The following is a 27,965-nucleotide window of genomic DNA, read 5'->3' on the forward strand; positions in this document are numbered from 1 at the left end:
CCCAATCGCTAGAATAAATGAGGATATCATCCAGGTATACAATCACAAATCTCCCCAGGACATGAGCAAAGACATCATTAATAAAATGTTGGAAAACGGCAGGCGCGGTGGTCAACCCAAACGGCATAACCAGACTCTCAAAATGACCCTCAGGAGTGTTAAACGCCGTCTTCCACTCATCCCCCTGACGGACCCTTATGAGGTTATACGCCCCCCTGAGGTCCAGCTTGGAAAACCATTTTGCCCCCGCTACCTGGTTGAACAAATCCGGGATCAACGGCATTGGGTAGGGATCACGGATAGTAATCTGGTTTAACTCTCGGAAATCCAGACACGGGCGTAACCCCCCATCTTTCTTCTTAATGAAGAAAAACCCCGCGGCTACAGGCGAGGACGAAGGCCGGATGTGACCTTTGCTCAGACTCTCCGCGATGTAGTCTTTCAGAGCTTGTCTCTCAGGGCCAGAAATATTAAACATCCTGGCCTTAGGTAATTTGGCCCCGGGTTTTAGCCTAATAGCACAGTCATAGGCTCTATGTGGAGGCAGTTCTGAGCAACCCTTCTCAGAGAAAACATCCGCGAAATCCTGCAAAGCCTCCGGCAGGCTGGGCGTCACGGCGGACACACATGTGGCCAAGCAATTGTCTTGGCAGAAACCACTCCATTGTACTATGTCCTGAGTTTTCCAATCAATTACCGGGTTGTGCCTGGACAGCCATGGAAAACCCAGGACCATTTGAGCTGGGAGATTACGGAGGACCCTACATGTAACCGACTCAGAATGTAGGACCCCAATGTGGAGTTTCACCTCTGCCACAAACTCAGTAATCTCCCCTTGAGGGAGGGGAACAGCATTAATGGTCACCACCTGTATGGGGTGAGGAAGTTTTTCAATCTTAAACCCGGCGGTGTGTGCAAACTCCTCATCTATGAGATTGGTGGCGGAACCGCTATCCACAAACACTGATATAGGTAGCTCTCTGCCGGCGACAATAACCTTGGCAGGGAGCATACATTGAGATACCATCATGAAGGATATGCATACGCTCAGTTGGGTCTCCTCCATACCCTCTGAGCTTAACAGTTTTCCGCCGGTGTGACCCTCTTAGGTAGTACCGGGCAAACGTTAACATAATGACCACCTTTACCACAGTAGAAACATGCTCCGGACTTCCGGACTCCCGGAGCGCGAGGCTGAACCTGTGCCACGCCAGCAATCTGCATAGGTTCAGGGGACTCATCTACTTCAACCACACCTGCACCTCTGTTTTCCCCCAGAGGTAGCGTCTCCTGTGCCCCCTGACGAAAACGGCGATCAATACGTATCACCAAACTCATGGCAGACTCCAATGATGCCGGAGTCTCATACATCAGGAGGGCTTGTTTCACCCTCCCTGATACCCCATGAATAAACTGGCTCCGCAGTGCTGGGTCATTCCACTGTGTGTCTACAGCCCAGCGGCGAAATTCCGAACAATAGTCTTCTGCCAAGCGCTCCCCCTGGCGGAGGGCGCGGATTTTAGATTCCGCTAGAGCCAGTCGGTCAGGGTCATCGTAAATGAGCCCGAGGGCAGAAAAAACATTATCGACCGAATGAAATGTAGCAGAGTCAGGTGGTAAGGAAAATGCCCATGCTTGGGGGTCACCACTCAGTAATGACAACACCAGCCCTACTCGCTGGGCCTCATTACCTGAGGATATTGGCCGCATGCGGAAGTATAATTTGCAGGCCTCCCGAAATACGACAAATTTGCTGCGATCGCCTGAAAATCGTTCTGGCAGCGGAAACTTCGGCTCTGCACCGATACCTGCAGATGCCGTTTGCACCTTTGCTACTACCAGGCCCTGCTGCTGAACTGCCCCATTCAACTCGGAGACCTGTATGGACAGCGCCGCCAACTGGCGGGTTATGGAATCCATGGGATCCATGGACTCCTGAAAAAATGTGGGCCGATTATAATGTCACGGGGGCTTAGTTCAACTAAGGCTGAAATACCCGGGGCCCCTGTGGTGTCCCTTTACTAGGGGAAACCCTGTCTGACCCTCAACCCAGGGTTTTTGCTGAAGGTGCAAATGCCTGAGCCTCCGACCTTTCCTTATCTCCTGCTCAGCCCTGCACTTAACCCTCCACCCTCCACCCAGTGAGAAGTCACCACCAAAGCTCCCACACAAATAATGACAGACAGGGAGAACTTAAACTGCACTGCGCCACACACACACAGGAATAAACAGTAATGTGAACAGGGCACAACTAAACACAAATATGGGAAGGAGAAAGGATAACGACGGATCATACGACACCAGATATGAATCTCTCTCTCTTGAACACCTCCACTCCAGACCGGAACCACTTGGTATGAAACACAAGCTATAATCGGCGACGCCCATAGGCCAGCATGACTATTTAAAGACCGTGGGCGTGACTAACCATCCAACCTGGTCTCCAGCAGGATTAACCCCCGAGAGCCTGAAGATCAGGCCGGCGCCACTGAGGCTATAGTGGCTGGAGGTGGAACTACCTCTGCCTGCCGGATGCTGTGGTGTGAACAGCGTCCGACATGACACCAGCTCTTCACAAAGGGTTACAGTCCTGAGGAGAGAATGTGTGTTCCAGGCTATGATGTTCATGCAATCAGATTGGTCCATTTTTTTTCACATTTCATATCCAGATACACCGGATTCTGAGGTTCCATAGGTCCTTCTTATGGGGGGTACTGTCACGTAAATGTTGCTACAGAGGGGAGCCAGAAGATCACAGCATCTGGTTACACTAACTCTTGCACTGATTATAACTGCTTCATCAAACAATTAAACCGTTTCCTTACTCTGTCATTACAAGACTAAATGAGTTAAATTGATCTCCTGGGGCTCTCTATCTTGTATTGACTCAGCTGTTCTGTGTTGGCTGCTTGTCTCTGGTATATATGCTCAACATTGGCACTTGGAAGTTACCAGTGATAGTTTCTCCACCTAGTTTGGAGTTGAAGAAGAAGTTCAGTGTTTGGAGTATGTGGTTGGAGAGTTTTTCAGGAGATTTCTGCTTGAAATTGGTTTGCATGTTTATCTTATTCCTCTCCCATTTGGTTTGTGCCTCTTATTCCACTCTCTTGTTTTGTGAGTGTATTTGTATGATTGTAGTTTTCTTTTATCCCTGTCTGCTTAGTCTTGTCTGTCTTGTTAGTGTTTGCCAATACACTTTTGTCTCACACCTCCCTGGTGGTGGAGGGAACAAATAATGGTTAAGATAGGAGAATAGCAAGGTACAAGACCCTAGCATTTCCACTATCCGGGGTAATCTGGGGGACAGGGACAGCCTAGGGTGACCCTAGTTTGAGGGGTCAGGTAGGTGCCCACAGACCATTGTTACTAAGTGACAAGTTGTTGTGCTTTGAGGAATGAGTGGCAAGATGTGGAAAACTCATAGAAACGTATCCAAAGCAACTTGTAGCTGTAATTGCCACAAAAGGAGACCCTACAAAGTACAGACTTTAGGGTAGCGAAAAGTTAGGCACACTGAAGTTTCCAATTACTTTGTCTTATCTGTTTGCTTCACAATAAAACAAAAAACAAATGTCCACATTTGCAGGCATGTTCTTTAAATTAACGGATGTGAATCCTAAAAAAACTGTGAAATTCCAGTGCTATGATCCGGGGTTATAAATCCTGTCTTTTGATGTTCCCGTTCTGGTTATTTCAGGGGTTAACTTTTCTCAGCCTCAGCCTGGTTTCAGGTTGCTATTTAGCTGTGCTGCATCCTGCAGGTGGTGTCAGCTATAGTTCTGCCTTCGGTGTGTGTATCTGACTCTGGTATATCCTGATTTGTCCTGTTGTGATCCCTGACTTGCTCGTGTCCCTCTGTCTGTCCTGACTTAGTGTTTCCTTGTAAGTTTGTTGACTCCCTGGTTTTGACTTGGCTTTCATTCGGATCTGCTTCTGTCTTTGTCTTATCCGATTCCGACCGTTGCTGATTCCCTGGCTTGTTTCTGACCACGTGGACTGCTGTGACCTCTGGTACTTCTGCTCCTGACTGTTTCTAACTCGGCTCGTCTGACCACTTTTTCGGCACCTGGTGGCGCTTGTGCTGCTGCTCAGTGTTGCTACTCTGTGTGTATGCAACCTCTCTTCCCTCACCAGCACCCCCTGGTGGAGGTTGCACTATACTACACTGCAGTAGCATGACATTATAGCTGACCTATACATTTAAAGAGGATTTTGCACTTTTTTTTCTCTGATCATGGATCCGCTTTGTAACTTGGCAGATCAGGTGTCCAATCTGACTCAAATGATGCGGGATTTGTCAGTGGAACATAGGGTTCTTGCTTCATATCACAACCAACTCCAGCTTGAGCTTACTCAGACTGTTACATTTTTTCAGGGTTCCATGACTAAATCAGTTGTTAGGCGATCTAAGCCCACTGATGTGTCCTTACACTCTCCTGAACTTATGGTCAGGCTCCCTGATACTTTCTCTGGAGAGAAGGAGAAGTTTCTGGCATTCAGAGATAGTTGTAAGCTATTTTTTTTCCCTTAGACCCAGATCCTCTGGAGATGAGAGTCAATTGGTGGGGATAAATATTTTGTTACTCCGCGAGGGGCCTCTAACCTGGACTTTTTCTTTACCTGCTTCTGCCTCTGAATGTACGCCTGTGGAAAGGTTTTTTGAGGTTTTAGGACTGATTTATGATGAACCAGACTGGGTCAGGGTAGCAGAGGACATGATCATGGGTCTCTCCCAGAGTAAACTCACTGCTGAACGGTATTGTTCTGAGTTTAGACGGTGGTCTACTGAAGTGTCTTGGGATGTCTCTGCTTTGAGATGCCAGTTCAGGAAAGGACTTTCTGATCATCTCAGGTCGCGCTGGCCCTCTATCCACCACCCATTTCCCTGGAGGAGGATATGACCCAGGCCATTCATATGGACCAGAGGCTACGGGAGAGAGGAATTATCCAGTGTGAGATTCTTGTATTGCCTGCCAAGTCTGAGGTGATGCCATTCATGGAGACTATGGAGGTTGGTGCCACCAACTTCAAGGAGAAAGAGAGGAAGCCATGATGTGATGGGAAATTATGTTTTTATTGTGGAGATCCAGGACATTGGAAGAAGGACTGCCCCTCTTGTCCAATGAGTAACAAGCTGCCGAGTCTGGGTGATTGTCGAGGAGGTCACCCAGACTCTCAGGTACCATTTTCATCATTTCAAAATGTTTTGTTAGAGGTGGAAGTGTGTTATGGAGGTGGTTTCGCATCCACTTCAGCTTTTGTGGACTGTGGATCTTCCATGAACTTCGTTGACTTTAGTCTGGTGTCCAAGTTAAAGTTAGGGAGTCCAGTTAGGCTAGAGACTCCCATCCATATCATTGCCATTGATAAGACACCGTTGGCTCAAAATGTTATTTAGTTTGTCTCTGAGGAGTTCCTCCTCAAGGTGGGTTCCTTGCACCAGGAACAAATTTCATGTTATGTTATGAAAATATTCCTGTGGGACTGGTGTTGGGGTTCCCCTGGTTACAGAGGCATAATCCTGTTATAGACTGGGGATCTCATGATATTGTTAAATGGGGTCCTAATTGTTCCAATGGTTGTCTTTCTGCTGTTTTTGTGTCTGCCATTAGTCCGGAGGGTATTCCGGAGTACCCGAAGGACTTTGTGGACATGTTCTCAGAAAAAGGCCAGAGGTCTTGCCACCACATCATCCTTATGATTGTACAATTAATCTAATTCCGGGTACTAAATTGCCCAAAGCCTGTTTGTACAATCTTTGTGGCCCGGAACGTACCGCTATGAAAAACTAAACCTCTGACAGTCTACGCAAAGGTCACATCCATCCCTATGTCTCACCTGTGGCCGCTGGATTTTTTTTTGTCAATAAAAAGATGGTGGTTTACTCCCGTGCCTCAATTTCCAGGAACTAAATAAAATTACAGTGAGAAATACCTATTCTCTCTCACTCATTCCTGATCTCTATAACCAATTGTAAGGGCTAAGTGGTTTTCCAAACTTGATCTCAGGGGAGCATTGTTATGATGAGTCACCGAAGGAGGAAAAAAACAAAATACCAGCTAAGTCCAGAAAAAACAGAGAGGTTGGCAGCTATCGGATTACAGACCCCTGGACCTATCCACAACAACTAGCAGTAGCCGTGGGGGGTTCCTACGGTGCCCTAGACCCCTCGATCACAGCCGGAGAACTACATAGCCTAAAGACAGAAAGGAGAAAAACTAAACTGCCCCAGAGCAGACCCCAAAGCAATAGGCAGCCCCCAACATATAATGACGGTGAAGCAAGATGAAAACACTAACACAGATAGAAAGATAGGTTGAGCAAATGATGGGGCCCAAGCTAACTACATAGGACAGGATAGGAAAGCTGCTGTCTGCCATCCTCAAAAACCCTATTAAAATGAGCCAACCGACTGATAGGAAAAACAGGCCCTGAAGTCGCTAGGCTTCAAAGACTATATCAGCACTCAGGTATATTCTGAAGACAGAGCAAAAGATCAACAGATCAGAGACAAAAATGGAATTCAGCTCACCCCCGGCTGGGGATGGCAGAACTCCCAAAAAACAAGGCAAAACAAAACTGAAGAGTACAAAGCAGAGCAGAAAAACTTAGCTTTGAGATGCAGGAATCAGACTGGTCTCCAAGAATCCAGCAGGAAAATCACCAGCCAGGAAGAAGGGCGTCGGCAGCCTTATATCCAGTCCTCAATTCCAGCCACCCAGTCATCATCTAGCTGCCCAGGTGTTTGGTAATCAGCCTCACTACCTTCCTTCACCAGAGGAGGGAGTTCATCAGACCTCAATAGTAAAGGGAAAAATGAACTCACAACAGAGCATATAACCATATCCACATTCGGGAAGGGGATGAGTGGAAAATGGCATTTCTCACCTCCGACGGTCTGTTTGAAAATTTGGTCATGCCCTTCGGTCTCACGAACACACCCGCGGTGTTTCAGAACTTCATTAATGATGTTTTTTCTGATTTTATTGGGTGCTTTTTGGTTGTATACCTGGATGATATCTTTGTTTTCTCACTTGACAAGGAATCCCACATTGGTCATTTACGTGCTGTTCTTCAAAGGTTACGGGGAAATTCTCTGTTCGCTAAACCCGAGAAATGTGTGTTTTCTGTCCAGGGGCTTTCTGCCAATAGGTTTCGGATGGATCCCGGAAAGGTACAGCCCATTGTGGATTGGGTGCAACCCAGAGACCTCAAGGGTCTGCAACGTTTTCTGGGTTATGCCAATTATGGAAAATTCATCAAGTGGTTTTCTCAGGTGGTCAAGCCTCTCACCGATCTAACTCGCAAGGGGGCTGATCTCAAAGTCTGGTCACCCTTGGCGGTTGAAGCATTTACTACATTAAAGAAGTGTTTTATGTATGGTCCTGTATTGGTTCAGCCTGATCCATCAGAACCATTCATTGTAGAGGTGTACGCATCAGAGGTGGGAGTGGGGGTGGTGTTGTCTCAGGGACCCGTTACTTTCACCAATTTAAGACCATGTGCCTTTTTTTCCAGGAAATTTTCTTCTGCAGAGAGGAACTATGATGTTGGTAACCGGGAATTATTGGCCATAAAATTGTTTTTTGAAGAATGGAGGTATGTTTTGGAGGGGATGGTTCATCGGATCACGGTGATTACGGACAACAAGAACTTGTCTTATATTGAATATGCCAAGCGGTTAACTCCTAGACAGGCTAGGTGGTAGCTTATTTTTCTCGTTTTCATTTTTATAGCACTTTTCAGCCTGGTTCCAAGAATGTCAAGGTGGATGCCTTATCTTGCAGTTTTGATCCGATATCACCCCCCGAACCTCCTTCCTCAATTCTTCTGCACGAGGTGGTTGTTGCTGGGGTATCCTCTGAATTGGAGCGTGAAGTTCGGGAGGTTCAGTCTCTTGCTCCTCCATCTTTGCCTGATAATAAGCTCTTTGTCCAAGTTCAGTAACGCTTGAGGGTTCTCCGGGAGTTCCATGATTCTGCTCTCAGTTAGCACCCGGGAATCTCGGCCACCCAGAAAGCCATTGCTAGGCTGTTTTGGTGGTCTTCCATGACCTTTGATGTCGCTAGGTTTGCGTCTGCTTGTGATATCTGTGCCCATGCTAAGAGCTCCCATAACTGGCCGGCCGGGGAATTCTCCTCTGCCTACCATCTCTAGACCAACGGTCAGACGGAGAGGACCAATCAGTCACTTGAACAGATTTTGCAGAGTCTTGCTACATCTCAGCAGGGTGAATGGTGTTCTTCATTGCCCGTGGCTGAGTTTGCATTTAACAATCGGATTAACCAGTCCACTGGCATCTCTCCGTTCTTCTGTAACTATGGTTTTCACCCCCATTTTGGCGAATTTTCTAGGCTTGATTCAGGATTCCAGGGGCTGATACGTCAGTTTAACGGTTGGGGAGGGTGTGGAGAAAGGTCCAGAGGAAAATTGGGGAGGCTCAGGGCAAACATAACATTTTGCTGATAAGCGACGGTCTGCAGGACCTATATTCCTGGTGGAATATAAAGTGTGGTTGTTTACCAAGAACATTTGTCTATAAGTTCCTTCTGCTAAGCTAGGTCCCAGGTTTCTTGGTCCTTACGAGATCATTGAGGTTGTCAATCCAGTTGCTTTTCGCTTAAGCTTTTCTATCGCTTCTGATCCCCAATGTGTTCCATAAGTCCCTTCTTAAGTCATTTTTACCATCCTCTGCTGGGTCCCCATCCCTCCGCCTCCTGTCTCTGTGGATGGTCAGACTGAGTATGAAGTGGAACAGATTGTAGATTCTCACATGTTCCGCAGTTCACTACAGTATTTGGTCCATTGGAGGGGTTACGGTCTTGAGGATCTATCTTGGTTCTTGGCGCGATCTGTCCATGCTGATCGATTGATTCGGGCATTTCATACATGTTATCATGGGAAGCCTGGGGGTCCGGTGGCCCCCCTTAAGAGGAGGGTACTGTCATGATCCAGACCTGGTTTTGAGTCCTGTCTTTCCATGTTCCGTTCTGGTCTTTTCAGGGGTTAACTTTTCTCAGCCTCAGTCTGGTTTCAGGTTGCTATTTAGCTCCACTGCATCCTGCAGGCATTGTCAGCTACAGTTTGGCCTTTGGCATGTGTATGTGACTCTGGTATATCCTGATTTATCCTGCTGTGATCCCTGACTTGCCCGTGTCTGATTATTCCCTCTGTCTGTCCTGACTTAGTGTTTCCGTGTAAGCTTGTTGACTCCCTGGTTTTGACTTGGCTTTCATTTGGACCTGCTTCTGTCTTTTGTCTTTGTCTTATCTGCTTCCGACCATTGCTGATCCCCTCGCTTGTTTCTGACCACGTGTACTGCTGTGACTTCTGGTACTTCTGCTGCTGACTGTTTCTGATTCTGCTCATCTGACTACTCATTGGCCACATGGTGGCGATTGTGCTGCTGCTCAGTGTTGCTACGCTGTGTGTGTGCAACCTCTCTTCCCTCACCAGCACCCCCTATTGGAGGTTGCACTATACTGCACTGCAGTAGCATGACATCCAGGTTGTGAGGTTGCAAAACATAAAAAATGCCAAAGGGGTGAATAATTTCACAAGTCACTGTATGTCCTATGTACCATGATTAGTGATGACCGAATACATTTGGCACTATTCGCTACTCGCACGAATAGTACACCATTCGGGATATTCGTTACTCAGTGAGTAATTTGCTATTTGCCTTGGTATATTTGAGTGACCCGCCGAGCATGTTTGGTGCTGTAATTGCAGCCAATGAACATGCTGTGCTTGCTTGCCAATAACAGTAATGCCGGCGCCATCTTTGGTGTGGCATTACTGTGACTGGCTGCCCTTACAGTGTCATGTGGGATATTGCAGCCGGAAACAGCATAGTGTAGTGTGAGCGTAGGGAAAGTGAAAGGAGTGTATAGGGAGAGTTTTTGATTTGATTTCTTTTAAGTGCTTCTGAGGGTGAAGATTAGTTCTTTGTTAGGTGGAGATAGCATAGGGAGAGATTTAATAGGAGGCAGAGTGAAAGGCAGGCACCTGGGTCTTATAACATCATTATTGCAAGTACATGCTGCAGATCTCTGCTATTTTGCAATGTGATGTATAGCTTGGGATTAGGAACAGACTGTGGAGGAATACGGCCGAGTCTCAAATGTTAATACCCGGCACTGCCGCCGGCGCTCAGGAGTGGAGCATGCGGTCACATAGCAATACATGCAGCCGCACGCTCCGTTCCTGAGTGTCGGCAGCAGTGCCGGGTAGTAACATGCGACACTCGTCCATAATCCTCGCATGTGTGATCCTAGCCTTAGGGAGAGATATGCAGGGTTTCATCCACTACCATAATATACAAAGCAGCTCTTTTTGGAGCCAAATAATACTAGTTAGGACCAGCATATACTAAATCAATTTTTTGGAGCTACATTATATCCCTGCGTAGCAGCATCTATATTTTTTCTTTACAGCTAAATAATATTCATCAGTGCCAGTATATAGTAACATAGTAACATCCTTTTTAAAAGCTAATTGTTAAATAATATTCCTTGCCTATTGCTTAAATATCTAATATTTATCTAGCAGTTGTGTGACTAGCGCAAAAGCTACTGAGCTATGGAAACATCACTGTTTACCATTAATTTCCCTGAGCCTGTTGTTGGCATGTCTCAAAAAGGTTATCTAAAAAAATTAAAAAATAAATTCTATTGGTTAAATAAATAGGGTATTTTTATCTAGCAGTTGTACGACTGGTGCAATCCGTGCATATATAAACAAACGTCACAATTTACCAGTGGCAATAATTTTTCTTAGTCTGCTGTTGCCATATGTCAGCAAGGTGATATAAAAATAATACTAATTTTCTATTGGTTAACTAAATAGCGTATCTTTATCTATCAGTTGTGCGACTGGCGCTTACCGGGCAGAGATAAGCAAATGTCACAATTTACCAGTAGTAATAATTTTCTTTAGTCTGCAGTGTGTCAGCAAGGTGACATAAAAAATACTAATTTTCTATTGGTTTAATAAATAGTGCATTTTTACATCACAGTTGTGTTGCATAAACGTATCAATATGAGAAAGGATGATGTTAAAGGACGTGGATGTGGGGATGACTGCCAAGGTGACAGATCAGAAGGTGACTGTATCTTGTTCTAGCTTCCTGTCAAAATTTAGTCAGCGCGCTACACCACTGATGAACCCAAACATGTGCGAGGATGTTGTGGGTTGGATGGCAGACAAATGATCCAGTGTGTCGACAAACAGCACCACAAAGTCTTCCACATGGTCCAGTCTCTGTAGTCAAGAGGCTGGGCCTCTGAATCCTCAACCTGGTCCTCCTTCCTCCCACTATCAAGAGTCCCAGGAGACATATGACCCCAACACTGGCCACTCTAATGAACTCTTTATGTTCACTTGTAATTTTTCAGGCCTCTCATCATGCACCATTAAAATGTGTCATGAGGAGGTGGAGTGCAGTGATGCCCAAGAACTTAAGCACTCACGGTCAGGAGAAAGCCAAGTTGAGGAACGTCAATTAATGTCTGGAGAGGTGGAGGATAATTATGAGGCATATTTGCCATCAGGTCAGCCTAAAATCGCGCTCAGAAGGAAGATCAGATTGATGAATTGGAAGACGACATGGTCAATGATGAAGCCACTGATCCAACCAGTCACGGCAGCACACCTAGCGAGCACAGCAGTGCAGAGAGGGATGGATCTGTAGCATGAAAACAAACAAGAAGGAATAGTGGATTGACCAGAGGGAGAACTCGGTCATCTGTTCCACAGAGCCTCCCCACTTGGCTAAATAACAGGCCAAGGGTGCGTTGTTCCCCTGTATGGCAGTTTTTTTCTGAAAGTCTATCAGAAAAAACCTGTAATTTGCAGCATCTGCCAAACTAAGCTAAGAAGAGGCTAGAACACTACCAACCTGAGCACCACCAGCATGCAAAAGCACCCCAGCAGGTGAGTGGAACGCCTGGGTACAAACACTGTGTCCGAGGTTGAAACCATTACCCCTTCTCCTGTGTTACGGCCTTCCCAATCTGCTGTCCATGAAGCAGGTACTGATGCCTCCTGCTCACAACCTGCAGTTGCACAGACGTTTAACAGAAAGCAGAAATATCCACCCACCCACAGGCCCAAACACTAAACACCCACATTGCCAGATTGCTAGCCCTGGAAATGTTGTCGTTTCAGCTTGTGAGAACTGAGTCTTTCCGTGACCTCTTGACAGTGGCAGCCCCATAGTAAGCGATTCCCAGCTGCTACTATTGTTCCTGGTGTGCCGTCCCCACTTTACATAAGCATGTGTTACAGAATATCAGCTGTGCTCTGGCCAATGCAGTTACAGAGAAGGTCCACCTAACCACAGACACGTGGACAAGTTCTTGTGGACAGGGATGCTACATTTCCCTGATCGTACAGTGGGTGAACATGTTGGAGTCTGGGACAGAGTTAGACACTGGGACATCATACATTACCTGCTGGCCTCTGAAAATTTTAAGTGAGGGTCGCTGTTGTGAGTTCATTTTCCCCTTCACCATTGAGGTCTGATGAACTCCCTCTTCTGGTGAAGGAAGGTAGTGAGGCTGATTACAAAGCACCTGAGCAGAATGATGATGACTGGATGACTGGGATTGCTGACTGGATATAAGGCAGCCGACGCCCTTCTGCCTTGCGGGTGATTACTCTGAGGGATTCTTGGAGACCAGTCTGATTCCTGCTCCTCAAAAGCTAAGTTTTCTGCTCTTCTTGTTGCATTTGTGTTTTGGTTTTGTTTTGCCTTGTTTTTCTGGATTTCTGCCTTTCCTTGCTGGGTGAGCTGAATTCCTTTTTGCTCTGTCTTCAGATAATACCTGAGTACTGATATAGTCTTTTTGAAGCCTAGCGTCTTCAGGACTTTTTTCCCTATCAGTCTGTTGGCTCTTGTTTTTGAGAGGGTTTTGGCGGATTGCAGACAGCAGCTCTTCTATTCTGTCCTATTTAGTTAGCTTGGGCCCCATCATTTGCTCTGCCTATCTTTCTATCTGTGTGAGTGTTTTTTCATCTTGCTTCACCGTCATTATATGTTGGGGGCTGCCTATTGCTTTGGGGTCTGCTCTGGGGCAGTTTAGATTTCCCTTTCTGTCTTTAGGCTATGTAGTTCTCCGGCTGTGATCGAGGGGTCTAGGGCACCGTAGGAACCCCCCACGGCTACTGCTAGTTGTGTTGTTAGGTTCAGGGGTCTGCAATCCGATAGCTGCCAACTTCTCTGGTTTTCTGGACTCAGCTAGTATTTCTGTTTTTGCCTCCTACGGTGACTCATTCATAACAGGTCGCATAATTACATGGAGGCGAATGTGGTGGTGGTGGCGGGCGAAGACCATACTTCAAATGGGCATGTCATAGCTGGCATTGTAAAGTGATGGAGAATATGTATTCCACGCTCTAGCTAGCAATTTGGAATGAGGGAGGGACCTCCCAAATACAGGAGTGAGAGCTCTCACAAATGTATGATACAGGGCCACCTGAGGGCTCTTCCCAAACTCAAGTTTCACGTATCATGGCACCTGCTGGCCCTCGGACAATGTCAAGCGAGGGCTTCATAATGACAGTGGACCTGGTGGTGGTGGTGGCGGGTGTAGCCCAAAATTCAAATGAGCATGTTTTAGCTGGCATTGTAAAGTGATGGAGAATATGTATTCCACTATTATCTGGCTAACTATTTGGCATGAGGGAGTGACCTCCCAATTGTAGGAGTGAGAACTCTCCCAAATGATACCTCCTGAGGGTCCTTACCAAACTCAAGTTTCACGGCACCTGCTGGCATTCTGCTAACTGTCAGCAAGGGCTGCATAATGACATGGCAGTGGACATGGTGGTGGTGGCGGGTGATGCAAAAAGTTGAAATGGCATGGTAAAGGGATGGGGAATATGTATTCCACTATCTTGCTAAATATTTGGCATGAGGGAGGGTCCTCCCAAATGTAGGAGTGAGAGCCCTCACAAATGTTAAAGGAAAAAAAGCCGAAACTCTCCGTGTGAACATATGCTAAAGGGGAGGTATAATTTTATATTTATTTATTTTTATTTTGCATTATATACATGTAATTATGAAGGGAAGATGTGTCTTAGCATTTTTTCCCTTAAAAAAAATTAGGTTTGGTTTGGTAGGTCTTCTTATAACTCCGTTAATAAACCGATTGCAATAGTGTGACAACATTATACCCAGATACCATATATGAGTAAAAAAGGAATGCAGGCATCTTCTCCATGCTGCTCCCATTTAGTTTTAGCTCTTTCTAATCCATTTCAGTTTTTTTCTTAGGCCCCCAGACCTGTTTGTTGGGCCAGCAGAAAAATATTCAGGTTTCCCATTGACTTGCATTGGATTCTTTATTCGGTGCGAATACACGGATATTAGAAATTATTCGTGCTGATTTTCCCGAATCCGAATATTTCACTATTCGCTCATCACTAACCAGGATAGATAGAACCAATTTTTCCTAACGTCAAAATCAAAATTAGAATACATGTATAGATTGAATTATATATTTTTATGACTGGCAGGGGATGGAAAACCAAGGCTAGTACTGTAAATTTCAATACTAAGGAAATATATATATATACAAAAAAATAAAAACTATTTGTAGATTCATTTAAAAAATGGTGAACTTGACACATAACTAAATGCAGACACGAGTCAGAAGTAACTAACGGCCTTTTTTTTTTTACCATAAATCATTACCTTTTTCCATATTAAAAAGTACTTGTCTTGCAAGTGTAACTTTCATGATAGATTCTCCATGGCCAGTTGAAGACACTGCCCCAATAAAATTGTCTGCATATGCTCCAGATCCTAGAAAACACAGACATAAATACACAGATGCACAAAATAATATATATACACTGTGTATATATATATATATATATATATATATATACACACACATATATATATATATATTTAATTTGTATATATTGTATATATAAATATATGGATACAGTATGCATATTTATATAAAGTAAGAAAGCATTCTTACTTTGTCACATTTTTGTACACCTACCAAAAACCTTTTCACAGTATTATATGTATATTTACATATGTCTTTTTCTTTTACAAAAAATGTTTGTGTGTATATGTTAGGCGTCGGGTTTCTGCATCTGCTCTGCAGGAATCCAGAGCCTCACATTCTGCGGTCTCCTGCTGTCTATCTACTGCAGAGAAGATTACTTTGCAGCAGACCGCTCCAGAGACTAAGTCCCTCTTTACTCCTACTGGGCATGCTCATGAGGCGATCTCTCATTGGAGATCGGGAGTCATGTGCCCAGGTCCTGCTCCAGATCTCATTGGTCCATCTCGGAGATCTGGAAGGTCCCCCACGGCTATAAAAAGCGCGCATGACCGTATGTTTTTGTTGCGGCGCCTCTGTGTGTGAACAGAGTCCGCTTTGCGCACTTCGGGTGAAGTTGAACCAGTGAGCATTATACCTCCATATTGCTCGTCTGTCATTACCTAGCCAAATCCAAAGGAAAAAAGAATGGGTCTCCAGCACCAAAATTAGTGAAAAAAGATAGAACTCACATTTATTAGGAAGGTTTTAAAATCATATTAATAAGCCACCATGACAGGCAAGGCTACATTACGCGTTTCAGACAGATATTACATGTCCTTAATCATAGGTCATTACCTACCAGCGGTGTAACACCTACTGCACGGTGGACCCCGAGTGGCGAACGCACTTTATTATTTATTTTTATTTAGTGCCTTCTGCCGTTCCTAACAGTATATACAGTATATATATATTTATTTGAATATGAATAAATAGAGAGAGTAATTTCTGTGCATATATATTTATATATAAATATATGATACTTTTGTAAAATCAGAAGAAAAATATATATAAATAGACTACTGTGCAAATGTTTTAGGCTGGTGTACTAAAAAAGAGCTGCAAAGCAAGAATGCTTTTAAAAATAGATGTGTTAATAGTTTACTTTTAACAATTTACAAAATGAAAGTAACTGAACAAAAAGAGAAATCTAAATCAAATCATATTTGGTGTAGCTTCATCTCTTAAAATTATATATATTTCTGTGTATTTCCATTTCCATCCCATTTACACTACGTGTCAGGAGAACAGAGTGTGAAACCAATCTTGTTGTTAAATAGATTTAATAAATATCCTCATGCTCAGATATATTGGACATGCCATGATTCCTAAAGTTTCAGGATATCATATAAGTTATCATCTGCCTGTCTACGGTAATATTTCTTTACGCATACTACCTAGCTAAAGTCTAGTTCGTTTGATCTCTGGCCTTTAAAATACCTTTTAGGTTGCCGAAGAGGAGGGCATTCAACTATTCTACAATCAAGTTCAAGAACAAATTGACAAGAAGCCAAAACGAGACTTACTCTTTATCATAGGAGACTTGAAAGTCAAAGTGGTCCATGGCAAGCATGGAATCGTTGCTGGAAACTTTGGACTTGGTGAAAAACGTAGTACATTGATTTTTTTACTACAAATCAAACACATCAACTGTCTATGATGAACAACTTCATCAAAATCACAAACAGAGTCTTTACACATGGACATAACGGAATGGGGTCCATAAGAATCAGGTTGACTACATATGTGTTCACCAAAGACGGAGGTCACTGATCATTACCATGAAAAAAAAGCCAGGAGCTGACTGTGAAACTGATCAGAAATTTTTGACAGCAAAGATTAGAGTCAAGCTGTGCAAACAAACTAGACAACAGACTGTTTCCAACTTTGATTTGACCAACATACCTGAATTTTTTGGGAATGGTCAGCACAACTGATTTACATCACAGGACATGGATGAAATAAAGCCTGAGAAATTATAGACACACATAATGACTATTATTACTGAAGAATCTAGTAAGACAATAAACAAGAGGCAGAAGATACGCCTGCAGCCATAGTTGCAGATAATATCAGTAAAAGACTAAAGAGAGACATTCGAGCAGACAAAGTACTTTATTACCCAAAGATATGTACACAAACAGAAAGCAAACAGCTAAGGGGCAAGACCAGAAAGGCATACCTTAAGGTCAAAGAAATACGAGGAAAGTTTCAACTGAGAGTGATCAACAGGAACAAACTAACTGAGCCAGAACAGATCAAGGAAAGATGGAAAGAGTACAGAGAGCACCTTTACAAGAAGGTGCTCTGCTATAAAAAAAGTAACAGTAAACAGCAAGTGCTAGTAAAAAGATGATAACAAAACAGGGTATTTGGTTGACATGTTCTTTGCAAAAAATGTATACCAGGCCGCTCTACCAAACTACCTTGTGGGCCATGTACATATAAGCCGTCTTCCATAGCGTGTTCACATCGGATATTACCTTTCTGAATCCTGCTCATATAGGTACCATACACATGGTCAGGTTTTAAATACATCGGTTAGGGACTGCTCCGATATGGGTATACCTTGACGTTTGGTAGAGCGGCTTAGTATACATTTTTTGCAACCAAATACCCTGTTTTGTTATTATCTTTTTACTAGCACTTGCTGTTTACTGTTACTTTTTTACAGCAGGGTATTTTTATATGTTTGTTATACTGTATTTTTCTGTGTTTCAGACTATGCAAACTATCGGACTATTGCACTCATATCGCATGTCAACAAAATACTACTGAAGATCCTACAAAGACTTTTACTGCCTTACTTTGAAAAAGAACTCTCAGATGATCAAGGAGAATTCAGAAAAGGCAGACCAACAAGAGATGTAATTGCTAACTGTTACATCACCCGCTGCCACGCTCCTCGCTGCTCCCGCTGTGCCGCTCGTGGCCGCGTCCTCTGCCCCGCCTCCCGAGCGCCGGCTCGCTCGCCTCTCCCAGCGCGCCCCCGGAAGGCGCACGCATCATCCTGCGTCCTCTCCTCCGCCGCCGCTGCCGGCCTTCCGTGCCCGTCGGGTGCGCCTGCGCACTGCGCACCAGTAATTCTGTTTCCACTGCTCCACCTCCTGGCCCCTCCTGACCCGGAAGCGCTGCCTGCAGCCCTATATCTGGCAGTCTCACCTCCTGCCCGGTGCCTGACTATCCATTGTGCCTAGCTCTGCTTATTCAGGTCCACTCTGCTCTGCACTTCTCCAGCCTAGCGGTCTGTCCTGCTTTCTCTGGGGTCCCAGTGTCCTTTTGTGATTGCTCCCTCTGTTTTTTCCCTAGTGTCTGCTTCGTCTCCGGTCTCCAGCCTGCCGCCGCAGGGCCTACCTCTGTCTACCTGGATCCGTACCTGCCTAGCGTAACCCTTGTGGCTATCCATGGTCTCTCCCTACTGTGTCCCCGGGTATCAGCTTCCGCGGCGATAGTCTCTCTGAGGCTTGCCCCAGATGCTCCCTGTATAGGGGGTGGTCCACTTGGCCAGCTCGCCTCGAGGAGGTTCGTCGTCGCGGTCCTGCGGGTTCACTTCCGGTTCCCCTCAGTCCTACAGCATAACAGTATAGTCAGGCCATGGACCCCGCTGGTGCCCCGACCCCAACCCAAGGGAGAATCAGGCTAGGATTATGTCTTTTCTTAAGTCCATGGAGTCCCGCTTGTCATCTCTACAGGCCTCTGATCCTGGGACCGCCTCCCAGCTGGGCAGTCTCCAACAGGAGCTGGCTCAGCAGCGAGATACCCAGTCCCATATATTGAATTATATGGCTTCCATAGATAATCGTCTCCTTGCCCTGCAATCTGTGGCCTCGACCCCGGCCCAGGCGGCGGTATCCCATCCGCCGCCCCGTTTGGCAAAACCCCCGCGTTATAGTGGCGATTCTAAGTCGTGCAGGGGTTTTTTAAATCAGTGTCAGCTCCATTTCGAGCTATTGCCTCAACAGTACCCCACCGACAGAGCCAAGGTGGCCTTTGTTGTGTCCCATTTGGAGGGTGAGGCTTTAGCCTGGGTAAACCCCCTTTGGGAGCGTGATGACCCCTTGGTCTCCCAACTCTCCACCTTCCTCGACTCTTTTCGCAAAGTGTTCGACGAGCCGGGTCGCGTAGCCTCTGCTACCGAGTCACTTTTTAACCTGCAACAGGGCACGCTCTCCGTGGGCCAATACGCCATTCGCTTCCGTACCCTGGCCTCCGAGGTTGGATGGAACAATGAGGCCTTGGTTGGAGCTTTTTGGCGGGGCCTCTCAGGTCAAATTAAAGACGAATTAGCTGGACGGGACACTCCAACCTCGTTGGAGGATCTAATTTCCCTGGCTATCCGCATCGACTTGCGCTTCCAGGAGCGTTCTCGAGAGGCCGCCAGGGATAGTAGGTTTCCTCGTGTTCCAACCGCTGCCCGCAGCCCACCTTGTTCTCGCCCTGCTCTGGCGTCGGCATCTCCCGCACCTGAACCCATGCAAGTAGATCGCCTCAAGCCAGTGGAGCAACGCCAACAGGAGAGGTTCACCCAGGGTCTTTGTCTGTATTGTGGGAGTGCATCACACTTCTTGCGTTCCTGCCCTGTGCGTCCGGGAAACGCCTCTGCCTAGGACAGGTAAGAGAGGCCTCCCTAGGTACCAATGACTCCTCTCTACCCTTGACTCTTTCTGTTCTCTTACACCTAGGTTCCAAACGTTTCTCCGAGTGGGCTTACATAGATTCAGGTGCGGCTGGAAATTTTATTCAGCTTGAGGCAGTCAGGAGGCTTCGTATTCCGGTCAGATCCCTGGAGACTCCTCGGCAGATTGCGTCGGTTGACGGTCAACCCCATGCGGGTGTCCGTTACACAGGTCACCGAAGAATTGGACCTTCAGATCGGAGCCTTGCATCTAGAGAGGATTGCCTTCTATGTGCTGCCGACCCTATCACACACTATCCTGTTGGGTCTTCCTTGGCTAAGAAAACACGAGCCAACCTTGGACTGGCGGTCTGGTGACGTCGTACGGTGGGGACAGTTCTGTCACAGAGGGTGTTTGCTTTCCGTCCATGCCAAGAAGCTCCTCTCGGCCTGCATCGGTATCCCCAGATTTACCTTCGGCCTATTGGGCCTATGCGGATGTCTTCAGTAAGAAAGAGGCAGAGACTCTGCCCCCTCACCGTTCCTACGACTGTCCCATCGATCTCGTTCCCGACTCTACTCCTCCCCGAGGTCGGATTTATCCTCTGTCGCCGTCAGAGACCCAAGCCATGTCTGAATATGTTCAAGAAAACTTGGCCAAAGGCTTCATTCGCCCGTCTTCCTCGCCCGCGGGTGCCGGTTTTTTCTTCGTCAAGAAGAAGGACGGAACCCTTCGTCCCTGCATTGACTATTGGGGACTCAACAATATGACAATTAAAAACAAATATCTGCTTCCCCTCATCCCAGAGCTATTTGATCGTCTTCGAGGGGAGCAAATCTTTACCAAATTGGATTTGCGGGGAGCCTACAACCTAATCCGCATCCGTCCCGGAGATGAGTGGAAAACGGCTTTCAACACTCGCGATGGCCACTATGAATATCTGGTTATGCCTTTTGGTTTATGCAACGCACCCGCCGTGTTTCAAGAATTTGTCAATGATGTTTTCCGAGACCTTCTCTATTCTTGTGTGGTGGTGTACCTGGATGATATTCTGGTATTTTCCTCGGACCTGTCTACTCACAGAAAGGACGTCTGTCAAGTCTTGTCGTGCCTGAGGGAGCATCGTCTCTATGCCAAACTTGAAAAATGCGCCTTTGAACAGTCTTCTCTACCGTTTTTGGGCTACATCATTTCTAATACTGGTCTACGGATGGATCCGGGAAAATTGTCGGCCGTACTAAACTGGCCGCGTCCCCAGGGAGTGAAGGCCATCCAACGATTCCTGGGGTTCGCCAATTATTACCGGCAGTTTATTCCACACTTTTCCTCCCTGACCAGCCCTATCTCCGCTCTGATCCGTAAGGGGGCTAATCCCCACTTCTGGTCACCTGAGGCCGAAGACGCATTCCGCTCCCTGAAACAAGCTTTTGCAACGGCTCCCGTACTTCATCGCCCAGAGGCTAACAAACCCTTCACCCTGGAGGTAGATGCCTCTGCCATCGGAGCCGGTGCAGTACTTTCCCAGACTGCACCCTCTGGACGACTGGTCACCTGTGGCTTCTTTTCAAAATCGTTCTCCACCCCGGAGAGAAACTATACCATTGGTGATAGAGAACTGCTCGCCATCAAGTTGGCCTTGGAGGAATGGCGGTACCTCCTCGAGGGAGCGGTCCACCCCGTCAGGATCTACACTGACCACAAGAACCTGGCGTACATCCGGACAGCACAAAGACTCAATCCCCGTCAAGCCAGGTGGTCTCTGTTCTTCGCTCGGTTCGATTTCGAACTCCATTTTCGCCCCGGCGATAAGAACCTCAAGGCAGATGCCCTATCCAGATCCTTTTTGGTTACCGACTGTGAGGAAGAGCCTTCGCACATCGTGGATCCTAGCAAGGTCATGGTGGTTGCTCCTGTAAACCTGACTTCATTGCCTCCGGGTAAGACGTTTGTTCAAGAGAACAATAGGAGGCAAGTCTTACAGTGGGGTCATGCCTCCAAACTAGCTGGTCACAGTGGCCTCAAGAAAACCCTCTCCTTCATCTCTCGTTATTATTGGTGGCCCTCTCTTGCTCAAGATATCCTAAGTTTTGTCGCCTCTTGTCCGTCTTGTGCCAAGAATAAAGTTCCCCGACACCTACCCGCTGGCCTTCTTCACCCGCTCCAGGTTCCTTCGGCTCCCTGGCAGCACATTGCGTTGGATTTTATTACCGATCTACCTCAGTCTTCGGGTCACACAGTCATCCTCGTGGTTGTAGATCGATTTTCCAAAATGGCACATTTCATCTCCCTGCCTGGGTTGCCCTCCGCTCCTGAACTGGCGAGAATTTTCATTTCCCATGTCTTCCGGATTCACGGTTTTCCTCAACATATCGTTTCGGATAGAGGAGTTCAGTTCACCTCACACTTCTGGCGAGCCCTGTGTAAACGCATGGATGTCACTTTGGACTTCTCCTCAGCCTACCATCCCCAAACTAATGGTCAGGCTGAGCGCACGAACCAAATTTTGATAACCTATCTTCGCCACTTCTCCAACGCCCACCACAACGACTGGTCCCACCTGCTCCCGTGGGCCGAATTTGCCTACAACAACCACATCAACGAGTCTTCGTCTAAGTCTCCTTTCTTCATCGTCTACAGGCAACATCCCAGTGTACCTCTGCCGGTACCCCCTGCCTCGGGTGTGCCGGCAGCCGACCTTCTGACCGAGAAGTTCTCCAGGGTCTGGCAGGAAACCAAGTCTGCACTCGAGTTAGCGCAGGATAGAATGAAGAGACACGCAGGCAAAAGGCGTCTGGATTCTCCGTTGTACCATCCCGGAGATAAAGTGTGGCTGTCCTCCAAGTTTGTTCGCCTCAAAGTCCCCTCATATAAGCTAGGTCCTCGGTATATCGGGCCTTTTGAGGTCATGGCCCGCATTAATAATGTTGCCTACAAACTAAAACTCCCCGCCTCGCTGCGAATCCCCAATTCTTTTACGTGTCCCTCCTGAAACCTGTCATTTTTAACCAGTTTCATGCCTCTGTTGGTCACTCTCCCCAGCCAGTCTCTGGCCAGGATGTCTTTGAGGTCCAGGACATCCTGGCCGTAAAGAGATGTAGAGGGAAGACCCTCTTCTTAGTTGATTGGAAAGGTTTTGGTCCCGAGGAGAGGTCTTGGGAACCCCGGCAAAACATCCAGGCCCCCCGCATTCTAGCCAGGTTCCTTGCCAGTCTCAAGAAGAGGGGGCGTAAAGAGGGGGGTACTGTTACATCACCCGCTGCCACGCTCCTCGCTGCTCCCGCTGTGCCGCTCGCGGCCGCGTCCTCTGCCCCGCCTCCCGAGCGCCGGCTTGCTCGCCTCTCCCGGCGCGCCCCCGGAAGGCGCACGCATCATCCTGCGTCCTCTCCTCCGCCGCCGCTGCCGGCCTTCCGTGCCCGTTGGGTGCGCCTGCGCACTGCGCACCAGTAATTCTGTTTCCACTGCTCCACCTCCTGGCCCCTCCTGACCCGGAAGCGCTGCCTGCAGCCCTATATCTGGCAGTCTCGCCTCCTGCCCGGTGCCTGACTATCCATTGTGCCTAGCTCTGCTTATTCAGGTCCACTCTGCTCTGCACTTCTCCAGCCTAGCGGTCTGTCCTGCTTTCTCTGGGGTCCCAGTGTCCTCTTGTGATTGCTCCCTCTGTTTTTTCCCTAGTGTCTGCTTCGTCTCCGGTCTCCAGCCTGCCGCCGCAGGGCCTACCTCTGTCTACCTGGATCCGTACCTGCCTAGCGTAACCCTTGTGGCTATCCCTGGTCTCTCCCTACTGTGTCCCCGGGTATCAGCTTCCGCGGCGATAGTCTCTCTGAGGCTTTCCCCAGACGCTCCCTGTATAGGGGGTGGTCCACTTGGCCAGCTCGCCTCGAGGAGGTTCGTCGTCGCGGTCCTGCGGGTTCACTTCCGGTTCCCCTCAGTCCTACAGCATAACACTAACATTAGATGGATAATAGAAAGTGCAAAGAATATTCTCATGACAAGAAGATCTATTTTTGTTTCATCGACTACAGCAAAGCCTTCGACTTTATTGATCACCAGAAATTTTGGAATAGCATGAATAGCAACAGTCCAAACTAAACATGGTGGCACAGTATGGTTCAAAGTATAGTGAGACTACAGATAAGGGTGCATTCTATCAACATTTTCTTCAATTTATATGCAGAATATATTTTTAGGAAAGTTGGACTTGCTGAAAAAGAAGGATTCAAAATTGATGAACCAATCATCAACAATCTAAAATAAGCAGATGATATTGATAGCTATAAGTGTAGATACAGGCAGGAAACATATTCCGGCAATGCAATGTAACTTCAGACAGAAGGACATATTACAGAATGTCAAGATGGTCAGCTCGAACATGGGACTCCTACTCAATACAAAGAAGACAAATATATTGACTACTGCCAGGTATGACCGGGACTCATTTGACATGGAAAGCAATGAACGGTGAGTATTAAAGGACTTCAGCCTACTCGGATCACTTAACATGCAGCAATGATACTGGAAATCAATTGACTTGCTATGGAAAGTCAATGTTCAAGTCGCTGGACAAGGTCTTCAAATTGAGGAATAATTCACTGACAATGAAGACATGGCTTGTACATAGTTTTGTCATTTTTTTAGTAACATATGGATGCAAAATCTCAATGATAAAAAAAACAAAGCAGAAGAAGAAATAACACCTTTGAAATGTGCTAGAGAAGAATTTCATCAATATCATGGATGGCAAAAAGAACAAACAAATCAATCTTGGAACAAATCAAGCCAGACATGTCACTTGAAGCAAGGATCATAAAGCTATGGCTTGCTTACTTTGAATGCGTCATACAAGGAGACCAGAGTTTACCTGCAGTTTCTTCAGGGAACTGAAGGTAAATTAAGCAAATATGTAGATGATGCAAAGCTAGGATGAATAGCTAACATTAGAAATGAAAGAGAAAGGATTCAGAATTCAGAAGGTTCTAGATGAGTTTGAACAATGGGCAGCACCCAATAGAATTGTATTTAAAAGGGAAAAATGCAAGATTCTACATCTGTGCAAGAAATGCCAAAATTACATTTACAGAATGGGAGGAATAGAACTGAGCAACAGCACATGTGAAAAATACTTGAGTATACTAATAGATCACAGACTGAATATGAGTCAACAGTGTGACGCAGCAGCAAAAAAGCAAACACAATTCAAGGATGTATTAAGAGAAGCATAGAGTCTAGGTTTTGTGAAATAATTATCCCCTTCAACTCCTTCTTGGTCAGACCTCATCTGGAATACTGTGTCCAGTTCTGGGCACCACATTTAAGACATAAAACAACTGGACCAAGCTCAGAGAAAAGCTACCAGGATGGGGATTGGGGTGCAAAGTATGTCCTACGAGGAACAGTTAAAGGATCAGGGAATGGTTAGCTTGCAAAAAAGAAGGCTAAGAGGTGACTTAATAGCTGTCTACAAATATCTCAATGGATGTCACAGTGTAGAGGGATATTCCTTATTCTCATTTCCACATGAAAATATGAGAAGCAATGGAATGCAACTGAAAGGGGAAAATACAAATTAGGTGCTAGAAAAAACTTTTTGACAGTGAGGGAGATCACAATGAGTAGATAAGGCTGCCAATAGAGGTTGTGAGTTCTCCTTCAATGGAAGTCTTCAAATAGAGGCTGGACAGACATCTGTCTGATATGGTTTAGTGAATCCTGCATTGATCAGGGGGTTGGACAAAATGACCCTGGAGGTCCATTTCAACTCTAACATTCTATGATTCTATGAATCACTGGAGAAGGACATCATGATCAGAAGAATAGAAAGAACAAGGCGAAGAGGAAGAGCAGCAACTCGATTGCTAGATACTATAAAAAATTGGCTTTGAAGACACTCATGGACCTATGTATTGGATCAAATAACTAAAAATTGGCATATGTATTCACCTTTTTTTGAGATGAAGCCCCTAAAATTTTCAGGTTCAAACAATTTCCTTCATAAGTTCCAAACTTAGTGAAAGGAAGTTCACATGTGTGCAAACTAAGTGTCACATGGTCTGTCAGTATGTACACACCTTTTTTGAAAGGCCACAGAGGCTGAAACACCATTAAGCAAGAGACAACAGTAACCAAACAATACCATGAAGACCGAGGAGATCTCCAAACAAGTTAGGGACAAAGTTGTTGAGAAGTACGAGTCAGGGTTGGATTATAAAAAATAATCCCAATCTAGTGATGATCCCTCGGAGCACCATCAAATCCATTATTATCAAATGGAAAAAAACATGGTACCACAACAGACCTTCCAACAGAGGGCACCAAAATGCTCTTCCCGGGCAATGAGAGTATTAGTCAGTGAGGCAGCACAGAGAAAAAAAGTGGTCCTGAAGGCGCAGCAGAGTTCCCAAGCAGAGTCTGGAGTATCTGTCCAAACAACCACAACAAGTTGTAAACTCCATAGAAGTGGCCTTCAAGGAAGAGTTTGTTTTGAGTTTGCCAAAAGACATGTGGGAGACTCCCCGAATGTATGGAGGAAGTTGCTTTGGTCCGATGAGACCAAAATTGAATTTTTTAGCCACCAAGATAAATGTTAAATGCTATGTCTGGCACCAAACCAACACAGTTCATCACTCTCAAGATCTCCATAGCATGATGCTGCCAGCACCACCATGTTTCACTGTGGGGATGTATTTCACCAGCATGGAAAGTAAAAATAGTCCTGGACTTCCGGTTCTGGCGCTGTGATGTGAGGACGCAGGAGACAGAGCTCCGTGCAATCCTCAGCTACAAAGACCGACACAGAACACCCCATGGCTGCGAAAGACAGTGGAAAGCGAGAGGCAGGGAGCAGGAAATATCGGTATATGGAGCGGTACCTTCTCCGGAGTGGCGGCAAGCACTTAAAGCAAGGAGCTGCAGAGGGAGACCACACAGCGCGGGACCATAAAATGGCGGCAGACGCGGCAGACGCGGGATACAGTGGTCTGCAGGAAGGTGAGCAGAGCCTGGTGGAGGAGGAGGGGGAGAGGCAGAACGAAAAGTCGGCAGCCCAGCAGCACAGCCAGATAACAGACATGCACATAGACTATGACCGTTTGGCTGGGGCAGTGGAAACGCACCTGGCAGACAGGATAAAAGAGTCCCTGGAGGCTATGGTGGGGGCTGCGCTATCCTCCATTAAAGAACAGGTCACACAGCAGGGAACCAGGATGGCAGAGGCGGAACAAAGAATATCAGCTGCAGAGGACGAGGTGATAACATTAAAGGAGCAGTTGAAGGAGATGGCGGAGGGCTCCCAGGCTATAAAAGACAAACTGGAGGATTTGGAAAACCGATCCAGGAGAAGCAATTTAAGGCTGGTGGGGCTGCCTGAATCTATAAGCATGCGACAATTGGATAACATTTGTGAAATAGAGCTCCCCAAGGTGCTGGGTCTGACACATAATTGCAGAGTGGAAAGAGCGCACAGCGTGGGACCTGTAAGAGAGAATCCAGGCATGTGGAGAACGAGCGGGAAGGAAGAAAACGCGGGGGCGACTGGAACAGCCAGACCGCTCCAAGTCATAATAAAATACCTGGAATATAAGGACAAAGAAGAGTTGCTGCGAGCATTTAGAGGAAGGAGGATCCCATTGTTTTTACAAGGACATAAAGTATTGATATTTGGAGACTATTCGGCAGAGGTCACCCGGAAAAGGAAGACCTTCAGCAAGATCTGCACTACACTGTACCGCAAAGGTATAAAGTTCCAGTTGCTCTACCCTGCCCTACTGAGAGTGACAAGACAAGATGGATCCTTTTTTGTGACAAAGGACTTGAAAGAGGCGGAGAGATGGATGGAGGAAGCGGAGGAAAGTGACCAGACAAGAGAATCTTTGGGGAGGAGGGGTGGTCGATGCGAGGAAAGTGAGGGGGAGGTTCGAGAAGAGGGCCGGAACGAATGGAGGGAGAGGAGAGAGGAGGGGAAGGAGCTCCATACGAGGAATCCCAAGGAAAGAAGATCGCCGCCACGCAAATCTGGAGACCGGGGCAGGGGAGCGCCCTGAGAGAGACTCTAAGGAGAAGATATATCATTTTGGACCGAACTGGGGGACCTATGGGTGGGGGGAATGACGGAAAGTAGAGGTGGACTTTTTTTTTTTTTTCCTTTTCTTACATCTTCTCTTTGATTCTCCCCTCCTCTTTGGTCTCTATGGATCCTGGGATCCTGCATACTCTGGGGGGTAGAGGAGCTTTGGCGTTCATGGGGGTCCGGGCTTCTCTTCCAAATCTCTCTATTGGGTGCTGGGAGGACAATATTGTTAGGAAGGAGAGGGAGATTGGGTTCAGAGGCACCAAACAAGGTGTATGGGAAAGGAGGGAGGGGGTATTGTATGTTGACAAGATTATTGACCAAGAAGGTCTTGCCTTGATATGGTGGGGAGCAGAAGAATGGGGGATAGGCTATGGGTAATTACTAATCAGTGAGCTGAGAGGGAATTGTGGAGCCAGGAGCATCACAGAAAAAATGGAAGTG

The 27,965-nt window shown here is 46.5% G+C and overlaps 1 protein-coding gene across 1 annotated transcript in view; it reads right to left on the bottom strand.

The window, feature by feature from the left end:
• Positions 1–27,965, bottom strand: part of LOC141084577 (isoaspartyl peptidase/L-asparaginase-like) — a 147,821-nt gene that overhangs the window by 37,909 nt on the left and 81,947 nt on the right. The window contains exon 6 of the mRNA XM_073569402.1: positions 14,699–14,809. Within this exon, the coding sequence (XP_073425503.1) occupies positions 14,699–14,809 (111 nt within the window). The remainder of the gene's footprint in view (positions 1–14,698; positions 14,810–27,965) is intronic.

The sequence above is a fragment of the Dendrobates tinctorius genome, unplaced genomic scaffold (assembly GCF_039654945.1).
Source record: "Dendrobates tinctorius isolate UK_male_01 unplaced genomic scaffold, ASM3965494v1 ptg000024l, whole genome shotgun sequence".
Lineage (NCBI taxonomy): Eukaryota > Metazoa > Chordata > Amphibia > Anura > Dendrobatidae > Dendrobates > Dendrobates tinctorius.